Raw genomic sequence first — 15,316 nt, 5'->3', positions numbered from 1 at the left:
AGCCTTACAGGAGCATGCTGGGAGTTTAAGAGCTGCAGCCTGCTGGGACAGACAGACATGCTGCAGCTCTGTTGGAACCATCAGTCGTAAGATGAAGGTAGGTACACATGGAGAGAGGGAACAAGAACAATTCACTTGTTTACTTTCAGAGCTCAGACGGTCTGTGATGTCATCACAGGAAACCAAATATATGTTTATTGATGAATGTGACACAAACACTGAAACATGTTCAACAATTAGACACAACATCAATCACAGCTATTGATCAATGGATATGTAGAGCTGAGTGTGAGAATGACATCATACAGCAGTGTGTGTGTGTGTGTGTGTGTGTGTGTGTGTGTGTGTCCATCTGTTTTATCAATTGACCTACTGAAACACATCCATCACATAAAGTCACCAGGGGGCGCTATAACCTCAGACATCAGACAGAGAGCTCTGAGTCTGACTGACTGACGCATTCAGCTGAGCTGAAACATTGCTGAGCTCATCATGAGACTGAGACACCACAGAACGAGTGGAGAGCTGGGTCCCAGCAGACTGACGAGAACTGGAACTAGAACTGGAGATCTGGAACTAGACCTAGTTCTAGATCTAGAGATCTAGCTCTAGAACTGGAACTGCAACTGGAACTGGAACTATCCTGAGTGTGTGGCTGTAACACTAAAGATGACTTCAGCAATATTAAAGAGAGGGGGTTCTTTGACGTCATTATTGGCTCGCCAGTGATGCGGTCAGTGAGCATCACTGGCGTCCTGCAGGTGAGTCCTGAGTGGACGACAGGAGCTTCACAGCATCACCATGTTCTGCCTTGTGGATTTAATAAGAACCCAGAGTGTAAAGATAACAGACGGTCGTGAGCAGGACGTCTCTGAGTCCAGCGAAGACAAACTGCAGCACAATCGGGGATGAACGAGAGGTCAGAGGACAAACAACACGAGTTTATTTATGGCGTGCAGCTGTTTGCTGCTGAGAGTCGGATGGTTTGGAAGGAGAACACAACACAAACACTGAGCTGCAGCGTGACCCTGAAGCAGCTTCCTCAAGCTGCTTCAGAGACATGAACCTCAGCCCTGCAGGTCTGTGTCGACTCCATCAGTTGTGTTAAATCGTGTGTATGAATGTGCAGCTCAGTGTTTGTTGTGTTCAGGGTCACGCTGCAGCTCAGTGTTTGTGTTGTGTTCAGGGTCACGCTGCAGCTCAGTGTTTGTTGTGTTCAGGGTCACGCTGCAGCTCAGTGTTTGTGTTGTGTTCAGGGTCACGGTGCAGCTCAGTGTTTGTTGTGTTCAGGGTCACGGTGCAGCTCAGTGTTTGTTGTGTTCAGGGTCACGCTGCAGCTCAGTGTTTGTTGTGTTCAGGGTCACGCTGCAGCTCAGTGTTTGTGTTGTGTTCAGGGTCACGGTGCAGCTCAGTGTTTGTTGTGTTCAGGGTCACGCTGCAGCTCAGTGTTTGTTGTGTTCAGGGTCACGCTGCAGCTCAGTGTTTGTGTTGTGTTCAGGGTCACGGTGCAGCTCAGTGTTTGTTGTGTTCAGGGTCACGCTGCAGCTCAGTGTTTGCTACACTCTTGACTCTGAGTTGGAGGAAACACGACACTGTGTTTGAGACACTGTCCTCTTTCATTTCAGACTATCAGGCTGCTGTTGTGCTGATGACTCCATCTTTGTTCTTCTGGGTCGGAGTGGGAGGGCCAACAATTTATTTCGTTACTTAAAGAGTAGGAAGACTCGATATGTAGAGCATCAGCAAAGCTTTCTGCGAGATGGGTGAGATAAACAAAAGCACAAAGATGAACCTGAGAAAATCCTGCTAACATGAACTCTAAATTTAAAATGATGAAGAGCAGCAAATTAAAACAAGACAAACACACATTCATCATGTTTATAACCACAATCTAAGATACATGTTTATAATCAAAAGCACAAATTAAGTTCTAATGAAAACTGCTGATTGACAAACTGTCTCGTTTTATTCACACTGATTCTGTGTAAATGAATGAATGAATGAATGAAGGCGGGTTGTACAGAACAAACCATTAAATAATCCACCAGACATCTGTTCACCAGCTGGTTTTATTGAAACATTCTCCAACAACACGGTGTGGTTTACACACTGAAATATAAAAACATGCAGAAGGACATAAGCTTCTTTTCTGATCACGAGTGTTTTTACAGCAGACAGAACCAGTCGACCCAAATGAAGATCAATATGTTTATTTAGTGCTGAGTGTTACAGAAGCTGTGATATCTCCTCAGATATCACAGCTTCTTTTCACACACTGAAAATACAAATAATAAGTGCACTTTAAACATACTTGTTTTGTTTAATAAAATCCACAATCTATGTATTTTCCACATATATATATTCTTGCCATTGATTGTAGCTTGCAGATATAACAGGAGTAAAAGCTAGCCTAGCATCCATGCTAACATCATGTAGACTGTTAGCATGACTTCAAGTCTTAAATCTTTGGAGCAATTAAAAATACCTTTTTTAAACCTTCAATAACTTCCTTTTAAAAGTGTTTAGACGTGGCTTCAGATATTTCCATACAGCTGATATTTATAATTTCTCTACATTTTGTCCGTCAGTTAAAGAGAATTAAATAGTCATCAGCTGCAGCCTTTTTATATTAAATTTGAAAACAGACTTAAGGCACAGCATTGACACAAATTATGCAAAAATCTAACAAAAACACCTCCTCTCCTCTCCCCTCCTCTCCCCTCCTCTCCTCTCCTCTCCTCTCCTCTCCTCTCCTCTCCTCTCCTCTCCTCTCCTCTCTCCTCTCCTCTCCTCTCCTCTCCTCTCCTCTCCTCTCCTTCCCTCCCTTCACCTCCCCTCCCCTCCCTTCCCCAGCAGTAGTACACATCTGAACACACTGCCTGAACCGCCTCATGACCCGCCCTCCTCCCCCCTGTCTGACCCGCCCTCCTCCCCCTCAGGCGCTGATGAACACCAGGCGTGTGGAGTAGATCAGGTCGGTCAGGTAGAGGATCAAGTTGACCGCAGTGAGCACAGCAACCGCCATGACCTTGTCCCACGTACACAGCCCCATGGTGATGCTGCAGTTGTGTGGCCGGTCTTTGTTCCCGCCGTGCTTGGGGTCAAAGTTGAAGATGGGCCAGATGATGGTGGCTGACAGATAGAGGACCACGGCCAGCAGGGCGTAGGCAGACAGGAAGCGGGCGAAGGGGAAGGGTAGGCAGCCGGTGCACTCGCCCACACAGAGCAGGATGATGGCGGCCGACAGGATGAAGCAGATGCAGTAGACCGACATGCAGTACTTGAGTGCATCGTGATTGTCGTAGAGCACCGGGTCGCTGACGAAGACAAAGATAATGCAGGCCACAAAGGTCTCGCAGACTTTCAGCAGGCCGGGGGCTGTGGCCATGTAGCCGGCCACCTCGCCTGGACGCGCCTTGCTGATGCTCACCTCGCTCATGTAGGCGATGGTGGCCAGGCAGGAGAAGACGGTGGACACGATGCGGTAGTCTCGCACCGCACTCTGGCCTGTGGACCCCTTGAGGAAGTAGAGCGGGAAGATGATGGAAGCGGACAGGCAGAGCAGGGCAGCGTAGCAGGCGAAGGTGATGGGGAAGTTCTTCCAGGAAACGGGGGCTCTGGCCTGCAGGCCGAACAGCTCCACCAGGATGACAAGCAGCGTGCCGGCGAAGCTGAAGGCCCAGCAGAAGATGCACCAGTCCCCGGTACCGTGGTAGAGCCAGCCGCCGTGCACGGCCACAGAGAAAGCCACGCAGGAGAAGACAAGGGCTGCCAGCCGGGTCCACAGCAGAGGGCTGGAGTGGAGTGCGATCGCCATGACGACAGATGTAACAGGTGACGAGAGAAGTTCCTTTGAGATAGACGTCTCTTCCTGCGGTCGGACCTCCTCAGATTTTTATCAGCAGCCACTCAGAGAAAACTGACAAGAAAAGACAACAAAAAGAATTAGAAACCGTCTTTACCTAATATTTTAAGTGCAACATAGAACCATGTGAGGGCAGGTTGGTCCAAACGGACTCAGTCCTCCTCCAGAACATTTTCAATGCAACACAATGCTGTTATTGTATGTTTATGAATGGCTGAAAGAAAAACTCAAATCATGAAAACACAATTTGAAAGCACAAAGAAAGAGAGCACTGTGGTCTCACTGGTCACAGCACATTTCCATATGGTCCAATCAGATCCGACTGCAGACTCTCAGCAGCATTCCTGCTTGAACATTCCTCCGTCCTCGTGTCCTCTGGGACGGGAGCGCCGTCATCGGACTCTTAACATGGACCTGCTGGTTTGTTCCACTCTGCAGGGCGGAGCTTCATAAATGTTGTCTGAGCTCTTTGAGGTGGGCGGGGCTCCAATGGAAAAAAGAAGTGTCACATACTTCAGAGGACCAATCAAGACCCACGTTTTCACTCCTGAAATTTTAAAATTTCTGGTGTGTTTCATTTTGAGTTGCTGCTCATTTGGTGTCATTTAACTGAAGAGTTCTGTTTGGTCGGGTTCACGCTGTTCTGATATCACAGCACACCTTCAGGTTCTCCTTCACTGAGTTCATACAAAACGTAGTAGGATGCACTTCGTCTCATGACGGAAGAAAACCTCCAACATCCCAGAGGCCCAACTCACTCATGTTTTTATGGAAGTTTCACCTTTGTGTCTCAACATCGTTTTAAAGTGTTCATTTGAAAACCAGCAACTGTGGACACAAGTCACTTCAGGATGTTGGAGCAACAGCTCACCTGTTACCTGCCACACCCTCCTCACCCACTTCCTGCCATGCCCACCTCACCTGCTTCCAGTTTCCATCTGTCTCCCCTGCTGCTCTGTGATCAGTCCGTCAGGATATATTGTCCCACTCTCAGTTCCAGGTTGTCAGTCGTTGTCTCGTGTCCGACTCGTGCCGTCTTCTGTCGGTCCATTTGTTTGACTTCAGGTTCTGTCCGTGCTCCTTTGTTGATGTTGGATTCTGATTGGCTCTTTCTGTTTTCCTTCCACAGCTCCTGTTTCGTTGTCTTATACCTGTTTGATGTCTGTCGTGTGTTTGACTCCTCCGGTCAAACCTCGATTGATTTCTCATGAACGTTGGAGCAGATTATTTACATAAAGAAGCTGAAGCTGAACTCTTCATCGACCACGAGGAAGAGATGTTTTACTTTTGGTAAGTTGCTTCAGTGAAGAGTCTGAATCTTAGATCTTAAGCCACAAACATACACAATGGACATTTTTACAGTGCAGAGATTTTCTGTCCACACCGGCCGTCCTCCCTCCCGCCTCCCCAACACCTGTCACCCACTTGGCTCCAGAAGCTCTGCGCTACTTGTTCCCAGTTTACACAGAGAGGCCGTTATAAACACGGAGGAGCGGCCCGTTTACTTTTGGCCTGTTAAACATTGTGGGCTGGGAGCGAGAAACCGAAGTGAGGCGGGTGTGAAACCAAAGAAGACGACAGAAAGAGACAGAAATGGAAAAAGAGACGGTGAAGCTCCTGCAGGATGACTCAGTGGAGGAGGGAGGAAGCTGGGGGAAGCCCTGAGTTTCGGCCACAGAAGGACACATAGTTTAAACAAAGTGATGGAGTGGAATAGCAGCAGCGTGAGTCACTGCCGGGCCCCTCTCTGGCACCACTCCTCCTTTCCTCCCTACCTCCTCCCTGATTCCCTGTCACATTTTCCAACCGACTGATGTGTTCCAGATGTGCGGCAGTCTGAACAACTGCTAACTTTGTCATATTTGCCGTGTGCTTTGCTTTACTCTCGTTTCTTTAGTTTTGGGGGAGACTCCCTCTTTTCCATCAGTCTGTTCAATATTCCCTCTGCAGCTTTAAAGTTAGGCCTCCAATCATGCCTCAGTTAAAACACTAAAATAAACATATGAATGGAAAAATCAAACCTACTGATTAAATATAGTCAGGAAAGAACCAGCATAGGAAAATGGTACAGGAGACAAGAAAAGTGTGGAAAAAGACTTTTCACAGCACATCTTGGAAAACACAAACAGAAGAGGAGCTAGAAATAAGTTCAGATGAAGGGCAGCAAACAGGAAGTGACAGCATGGCGCTCTTCTGCAGCCACCCACTTACATATGACATATTCAGGAAACAAGTGTTTCTGTCAGGCGGAGAGGTCATGTGCGCTTGTTTGGTTGTCATGACACAACATCCTTTACTCAATTTCACCTCTAATCCACTTAGAGAGGGTCGAAGCACAAGACAAGAGCTGAAGACTCGGAGCTCCAGGTTCATTAAGGCTGCAGCAGCGAGGTGGACGCACAACATCTTTAATTCACTATGTTCACTCCAAACACACAAACACATGTTCACTCCAAACACACAACACATGTTCACTCCAAACATACAAACACATGTTCACTACAAACGCACAAACATGTTCACTACAAACACACAAACACATGTTCACTACAAACACACAACACATGTTCACTACAAACACACAAACACATGTTCACACCAAACACACAAACACATGTTCACTACAAACACACAACACATGTTCACTACAAACACACATGTTCACTCCAAACACAAACACATGTTCACTACAAACACACAAACACATGTTCACTACAAACACACAACACATGTTCACTCCAAACACACAAACACATTCACTACAAAAACACAACACATGTTCACTCCGAACACACAAACACATGTTCACTACAAACACACAAACACATGTTCACTACAAACACACAACACATGTTCACTCCAAACACACAAACACATGTTCACTACAAACACACAAACACATGTTCACTACAAACACACAACACATGTTCACTCCGAACACACAAACACATTCACTACAAACACACAAACACATGTTCACTACAAACACACAACACATGTTCACTCCGAACACACAAACACATGTTCACTACAAACACACAAACACATGTTCACTACAAACACACAACACATGTTCACTCCGAACACACAAACACATTCACTACAAACACACAAACACATGTTCACTACAAACACACAACACATGTTCACTCCAAACACACAAACACATGTTCACTACAAACACACAAACACATGTTCACTACAAACACACAACACATGTTCACTCTAAACACACAAACAAATTCACTCCAAACACACAACACATGTTCACTCCGAACACACAAACACATTCACTACAAACACACAAACACATGTTCACTACAAACACACAACACATGTTCACTCCAAACACACAAACACATGTTCACTACAAACACACAAACACATGTTCACTACAAACACACAACACATGTTCACTCCGAACACACAAACACGTTCACTACAAACACAACACATGTTCACTACAAACACACAAACACATTCACTCCAAACACACAACACATGTTCACTCCAAACACACAAACACATTCACTACAAACACACAAACACATGTTCACTCCAAACACACAAACACATGTTCACTACAAACACAACACATGTTCACTACAAACACACAACACATGTTCACTCCAAACACACAAACACAGGTTCACTACAAACACACAAACACATGTTCACTACAAACACACAAACACATTCACTACAAACACACAAACACATGTTCACACCAAACACACAAACACATGTTCACTACAAACACATGTTCACTACAAACACACAATACATGTTCACTACAAACACACAACACATGTTCACTCCAAACACAAACACATGTTCACTACAAACACACAAACACATGTTCACTACAAACACACAACACATGTTCACTCCAAACACACAAACACATTCACTACAAACACACAAACACGTTCACTACAAACACAACACATGTTCACTACAAACACACAAACACATTCACTCCAAACACACAACACATGTTCACTCCAAACACACAAACACATTCACTACAAACACACAAACACATGTTCACTCCAAACACACAAACACATGTTCACTACAAACACAACACATGTTCACTACAAACACACAACACATGTTCACTCCAAACACACAAACACAGGTTCACTACAAACACACAAACACATGTTCACTACAAACACACAAACACATTCACTACAAACACACAAACACATGTTCACACCAAACACACAAACACATGTTCACTCCAAACACACAAACACAGGTTCACTACAAACACACAAACACATGTTCACTACAAACACACAAACACATTCACTACAAACACACAACACATGTTCACTACAAACACACAACACATGTTCACTCCAAACACAAACACATGTTCACTACAAACACACAAACACATGTTCACTACAAACACACAACACATGTTCACTCCAAACACACAAACACATTCACTACAAACACACAAACACGTTCACTACAAACACAACACATGTTCACTACAAACACACAAACACATTCACTCCAAACACACAACACATGTTCACTCCAAACACACAAACACATTCACTACAAACACACAAACACATGTTCACTCCAAACACACAAACACATGTTCACTACAAACACAACACATGTTCACTACAAACACACAACACATGTTCACTCCAAACACACAAACACAGGTTCACTACAAACACACAAACACATGTTCACTACAAACACACAAACACATTCACTACAAACACACAAACACATGTTCACTACAAACACACAAACACATGTTCACTACAAACACACAACACATGTTCACTCCAAACACACAAACACATTCACTACAAACACACAAACACGTTCACTACAAACACAACACATGTTCACTACAAACACACAAACACATTCACTCCAAACACACAACACATGTTCACTCCAAACACACAAACACATTCACTACAAACACACAAACACATGTTCACTCCAAACACACAAACACATGTTCACTACAAACACAACACATGTTCACTACAAACACACAACACATGTTCACTCCAAACACACAAACACAGGTTCACTACAAACACACAAACACATGTTCACTACAAACACACAAACACATTCACTACAAACACACAAACACATGTTCACACCAAACACACAAACACATGTTCACTCCAAACACACAAACACAGGTTCACTACAAACACACAAACACATGTTCACTACAAACACACAAACACATTCACTACAAACACACAACACATGTTCACTACAAACACACAACACATGTTCACTCCAAACACAAACACATGTTCACTACAAACACACAAACACATGTTCACTACAAACACACAACACATGTTCACTCCAAACACACAAACACATTCACTACAAACACACAAACACATGTTCACTACAAACACACAACACATGTTCACTCCGAACACACAAACACATTCACTACAAACACACAAACACATGTTCACTACAAACACACCACACACGTTCACTACAAACACACAAACACATTCACTACAAACACACAATCACATGTTCAATACAAACACACAACACATGTTCACTCCAAACACACAAACACATTCACTACAAACACACAATCACATGTTCAATACAAACACACAACACATGTTCACTACAAACACACAACACATGTTCACTACAAACACACAAACACATGTTCACTACAAACACACAAACACATGTTCACTACAAACACACAACACATGTTCACTCCGAACACACAAACACATTCACTACAAACACACAAACACATGTTCACTACAAACACACAACACATGTTCACTCCGAACACACAAACACATGTTCACTACAAACACACAAACACATGTTCACTACAAACACACAACACATGTTCACTCCGAACACACAAACACATTCACTACAAACACACAAACACATGTTCACTACAAACACACAACACATGTTCACTCCAAACACACAAACACATGTTCACTACAAACACACAAACACATGTTCACTACAAACACACAACACATGTTCACTCTAAACACACAAACAAATTCACTCCAAACACACAACACATGTTCACTCCGAACACACAAACACATTCACTACAAACACACAAACACATGTTCACTACAAACACACAACACATGTTCACTCCAAACACACAAACACATGTTCACTACAAACACACAAACACATGTTCACTACAAACACACAACACATGTTCACTCCGAACACACAAACACGTTCACTACAAACACAACACATGTTCACTACAAACACACAAACACATTCACTCCAAACACACAACACATGTTCACTCCAAACACACAAACACATTCACTACAAACACACAAACACATGTTCACTCCAAACACACAAACACATGTTCACTACAAACACAACACATGTTCACTACAAACACACAACACATGTTCACTCCAAACACACAAACACAGGTTCACTACAAACACACAAACACATGTTCACTACAAACACACAAACACATTCACTACAAACACACAAACACATGTTCACACCAAACACACAAACACATGTTCACTACAAACACATGTTCACTACAAACACACAACACATGTTCACTACAAACACACAACACATGTTCACTCCAAACACAAACACATGTTCACTACAAACACACAAACACATGTTCACTACAAACACACAACACATGTTCACTCCAAACACACAAACACATTCACTACAAACACACAAACACGTTCACTACAAACACAACACATGTTCACTACAAACACACAAACACATTCACTCCAAACACACAACACATGTTCACTCCAAACACACAAACACATTCACTACAAACACACAAACACATGTTCAATACAAACACACAAACACATTCACTACAAACACACAAACACATTCACTACAAACACACAAACACATTCACTACAAACACACAAACACGTTCACTACAAACACAACACATGTTCACTACAAACACACAAACACATTCACTCCAAACACACAACACATGTTCACTCCAAACACACAACACATTCACTACAAACACACAAACACACCACTAGAGAAAACAGAGCATTAGTGTGTCCCAGTGATCGTTGTGTTTCAGGCTCACGCAGAGGTTCATTCATTGACAGTGAAGGTGGGTGTGCCGCATGCCACACCCTACACACACACACACACACACACACACACACACACACACACACACACACACAGCCTACTAAAAACACAATAACAGACATTTGATATCTTTAAAACCGTCTGTTTTAAAAGATCCTGTAGAAGTCTTGAACAGCTGATGAATGTTTCGCACCACATATTCTCCACAAAAAGTAATAAAAATTTGAAATAAAAGTCAAACTTGTTTCAAATCTAAACTCTTTTTTATTTTGTGCCCAAAGATGTCAAAATAAAAGCCCATAAAAATTCCTCTGACAGGGAGTGCTAAGTGTTCATAGTACCACAGTCAGAAAACTCGATGCAGCATGTTAAGTCTTTGTCTTGTTCTGTGTTCGAGCTTTTCCTTCAGTTGAATCTGGAAGTTTCTTACCTTCCTCGCTGTAGCTGTTCTCTGTTCTCCGCAGCAGTCTGTGGGACTCAGTGGCAGATTGAACTCCTCAGACTGGATTCACCAAAACCAAATTAGGCGTCAAGTGTCTGCACCGTTATTCACATCTGTCAGAGCTCCTCCCTTTCCTCCTCCTCCTCCAAATGTGCCCACACTCAGCAGTGAGGCACAAGTTTGTCCTCCTGTAGCTTTCTTTGTTTGCTGTATTTCTATTGGCTGTAAGCCTCATGAACACCAGAGAAAGAGAATGATTTCGTGTGATGCGCAGGACTGATTTGTTTGTATCATGTTAGAAACAGAATTACTGCCAGTCACAGTTTCTGTTATTCAGCTGCTGTGGTTAGACAACATCTACAGGACACCAAACTATTTTAATACAGAAAATCTCTCTGAATCCTGTCTCACTGAAACATCCTGTAAATTATGTTAATAATGTGACTGATGACTGTAAATCCTGATTATATCTAAATCTCCACAAATAAAACAATTGTTAATTTTCACCACAACACTATTTGAATTGAAGATGCTCTGATTTAGGTTTTGAAGTATTGCTGCTGCTCCATATACTGCTCGATAGCTATCGATGCTCCTCTGAATTATTTCATCCTGTTTGTATGGTTTCTCAGCAACAGCACCGGTTGCCAATGACAACCGTGTTTATTTACTGAGTTTCCTGAAGACAGAGATGTCTGCTATCACACACACATTCTTACTAGATTAGTTTAACTTGTTTAAATCACTCACATTTAAACAATTAAAGTCAGTAGGTGCACCATCATGTCACAGTGGCTCATTGAGAGTCTGTATATCCTCTTCATCACCATCATTCACTATCATTCACTGTTATTAATTATCATTCACTGAATGTTTGGGGAATTTAGAGTTTGGAAAAGGACTGAATCACACTGATGAAACGGGTCGTAAATTATAATTGAGATGTATAAAACGAGCAATAAGAAATAATAAAGATTTATGAAATGATCACTGAATATTAATAAATATGTAGAAAAGGATCAATAAATAATAAAGGTCTATACATTTTCCTCCTCGATTCGATTGTGTGATTCTTCTTTCAACCACCAGATGGCGAAACATTTAATATATGCCCGTAGTAGTGACGTATAGTTTCCGCGACTCTTTTTCCAACAGGGAAACGTCATTTTTCTAAGACGGTGCTGTTTCAGAGGGACATCATGGCGTCGGGAGAAGAGGAGCTTTCCGGGGGACGCGACGCAGAGCTGGACGAACTGTTGGACAGTAAGTGTTTTTACGGAGAGTCAGTCCGCTGCGTCCCGCCCCTTCACGCGGTTCGTCCCCCTGCACCGTGTCCGATCATTGGCAGGTCCTCGGTGGACCTCCAGACGGAGTCCCGGGTATCCGCCGCTGCCGTCAGTCAGAATAATCACAAACTCCGACCGTGTAACCCGCCTAAAGGTCCCGGACCACCAGGTCCCGGACCACCAGGTCCCGGACCACCAGGTCCCGGACCACCAGGTCCCCACACTCTCGCTGGTTCTGCCGATCAGACCTCAGCTGACAAGATTATTAATTACCTGATAATTACCTAAAAATTACCTGATATTTATCTGATAATTAACCTGATATTTATCTGATAATTAACCTGATAATTAACATGGCAATTAACATGATAATTAACCTGATATCAACCTGATAATTAACCTGATATTAACATGATAATTATCTGATCATTACCTGATATTTATCTGATAATTAACCTGATAATTATCATGATAATTAACATGATATCAACCTGATAATTAATCTGATATTAACATGATAATTATCTGATAATTACCTGATATTAACCTGATAGTTACCTGATAATTAACCTGATATTTACCTGATAGTTACCTGATAATTAACCTGATAGTTACCTAATATTAACCTGATAATTACCTGATATTTACCTTATAATTACCTGATATTAACCTGATAGTTACCTGATAATTAACCTGATATTTACCTGATAGTTACCTGATATTAACCTGATAATTACCTGATATTAACCTGATAGTTACCTTATAATTAACCTGATAATTACCTAATATTAACCTGATAATTACCTAATATTAACCTGATATTTACCTGATAATTACTTGATATTAACCTGATAATTACCTAATATTAACCTGATAGTTACCTAATATTAACCTGATAGTTACCTGATAGTTACCTGATATTAACCTGATAATTACCTGATATTAACCTGATAGTTACCTTATAATTAACCTGATAATTACCTAATATTAACCTGATATTTACCTGATAATTACCTGATATTAACCTGATAATTACCTAAAAATTACCTGATATTTATCTGATAATTAACCTGATATTTATCTGATAATTAACCTGATAATTAACATGGCAATTAACATGACAATTAACCTGATAATTAACCTGATATTTATCTGATAATTAACCTGATAATTAACATGGCAATTAACATGATAATTAACCTGATATCAACCTGATAATTAACCTGATATTAACATGATAATTATCTGATAATTACCTGATATTTATCTGATAATTAACCTGATAATTATCATGATAATTAACATGATATCAACCTGATAATTACCTAATATTAACCTGATAGTTACCTAATATTAACCTGATAGTTACCTGATAGTTACCTGATATTAACCTGATAATTACCTGATATTAACCTGATAGTTACCTTATAATTAACCTGATAATTACCTAATATTAACCTGATATTTACCTGATAATTACCTGATATTAACCTGATAATTACCTGATATTAACCTGATAGTTACCTTATAATTAACCTGATAATTACCTAATATTAACCTGATAGTTACCTGATAGTTACTTGACAGTTACCTGACAGTTACCTGTGTATCAGGTGAGTGTCTGTCCTGCAGCAGGTCTGGTCCTCACCTGCTCTCTGTGTTTCAGGTGCGTTGGATGACTTTGACCGATCCGCGGCCCCGTCGGACCCGGTGGATCCTGATCCTGCAGCTGCTTCGTCGGCGGCCCACAGCGGTGCAGAGAAGGTTTCTATGTTCTCCTCTTTCTGTTCTCTGAACTGAATGCGTGCAGCATCAAAGATTCTCATTATGGAGGGAGGGAGAGAAGGAGGGAGGGATACTTTATGAATCCCCCAAAGGGACATTGTTTAAGTTATTAGTGAATAAAGAATCTAAACTGTCCTTTGTTTTCCTGCCAACAACAATGAGGCAGGTTTGATGAGCTGTTGTCTGATGTTCTCCTTGTTAGACAGACGCTCCACTTCTCTTCCTTTCAGTTGATTCTTCCAGCTGTGAAACATTCAGCTGATTCAGAACCTTTCTGAGCCTTTAAACAGCTCCAGTAGTGGAGTAGAGAAAGAAAGACTCACTTCTCCGCTGCCTCGTGTCTCCTCCTGCAGCCTCCCCTGCTCGAGGATTGCAAGTTCTTTGAGACTCTGTTTGAGGGGGACATGGCGGCCCAGGCCCGGGACGAGTGGGAGAAGGCCATGACGGAGCTGGCCCATGAGGAACCAGAACTACTTCAGCACTTCCAGAAACTTTCCGAGGCTGCAGGCAAAGTTGGTAAGATCCGCCGACCCGTCAGCTTCACGGATCTTCTTCTGCCGCTTGTTTTGTTCTGGTGCGCTAAATACCGTCTGTGCACCCTGAACAGGCACCGACACCGCCTCCCAACAAGAATTCACTTCCTGTCTCAAAGACACGCTCCGCGGCCTGGCCAAGAATGCAGACAACCTGCAGGTGGGTCGAGTCAGAACCGAGATGTGCCGGTTGGGTGAGAAGTCCCGTACTAACTGTCTGTTTCCTGTCAGTCCTCAGGCATGGCTGGAGACGACCTGGTCAAGG

The 15,316-nt window shown here is 42.5% G+C and overlaps 2 protein-coding genes across 3 annotated transcripts in view; one reads left to right on the top strand and one right to left on the bottom strand.

The window, feature by feature from the left end:
• Positions 1 to 2,927: 2,927 nt before the first annotated feature.
• myadmb (myeloid associated differentiation marker b) lies at positions 2,928 to 11,650 on the bottom strand. Of its 2 annotated transcripts, none has more exons than XM_069178333.1 (2): positions 11,436 to 11,650; positions 2,928 to 3,919 (listed from the first exon to the last, which is right to left on the bottom strand). In XM_069178333.1, the coding sequence occupies exon 2, from the start codon at positions 3,815 to 3,817 to the stop codon at positions 2,936 to 2,938; it is 882 nt and encodes a 293-aa protein (XP_069034434.1). In that variant the 5' UTR covers positions 3,818 to 3,919; positions 11,436 to 11,650; the 3' UTR covers positions 2,928 to 2,935. The 2 variants fall into 2 exon arrangements, with proteins under 2 accessions (XP_069034434.1, XP_069034443.1); XM_069178342.1 differs by lacking the exon at positions 11,436 to 11,650 and adding an exon at positions 4,149 to 4,224.
• Positions 11,651 to 12,614: 964 nt separating this feature from the next.
• Positions 12,615 to 15,316, top strand: part of pex19 (peroxisomal biogenesis factor 19) — a 7,198-nt gene continuing 4,496 nt past the window's right edge. The window contains exons 1-5 of the mRNA XM_069178321.1: positions 12,615 to 12,710; positions 14,400 to 14,497; positions 14,872 to 15,034; positions 15,126 to 15,211; positions 15,283 to 15,316. The exon at positions 15,283 to 15,316 is cut by the window's right edge and continues 140 nt beyond it. Coding sequence (XP_069034422.1) covers positions 12,647 to 12,710; positions 14,400 to 14,497; positions 14,872 to 15,034; positions 15,126 to 15,211; positions 15,283 to 15,316 — 445 coding nt within the window. The 5' untranslated portion in view covers positions 12,615 to 12,646. The remainder of the gene's footprint in view (positions 12,711 to 14,399; positions 14,498 to 14,871; positions 15,035 to 15,125; positions 15,212 to 15,282) is intronic.

The sequence above is a fragment of the Embiotoca jacksoni genome, unplaced genomic scaffold (assembly GCF_022577435.1).
Source record: "Embiotoca jacksoni isolate LCO1_2020_lvr unplaced genomic scaffold, fEmbJac1.0.p SCAF_109, whole genome shotgun sequence".
Lineage (NCBI taxonomy): Eukaryota > Metazoa > Chordata > Actinopteri > Embiotocidae > Embiotoca > Embiotoca jacksoni.
The sequence above is the reverse complement of the archived record's forward strand: the minus strand, read 5'-3'. Positions and strand labels throughout refer to the sequence as shown.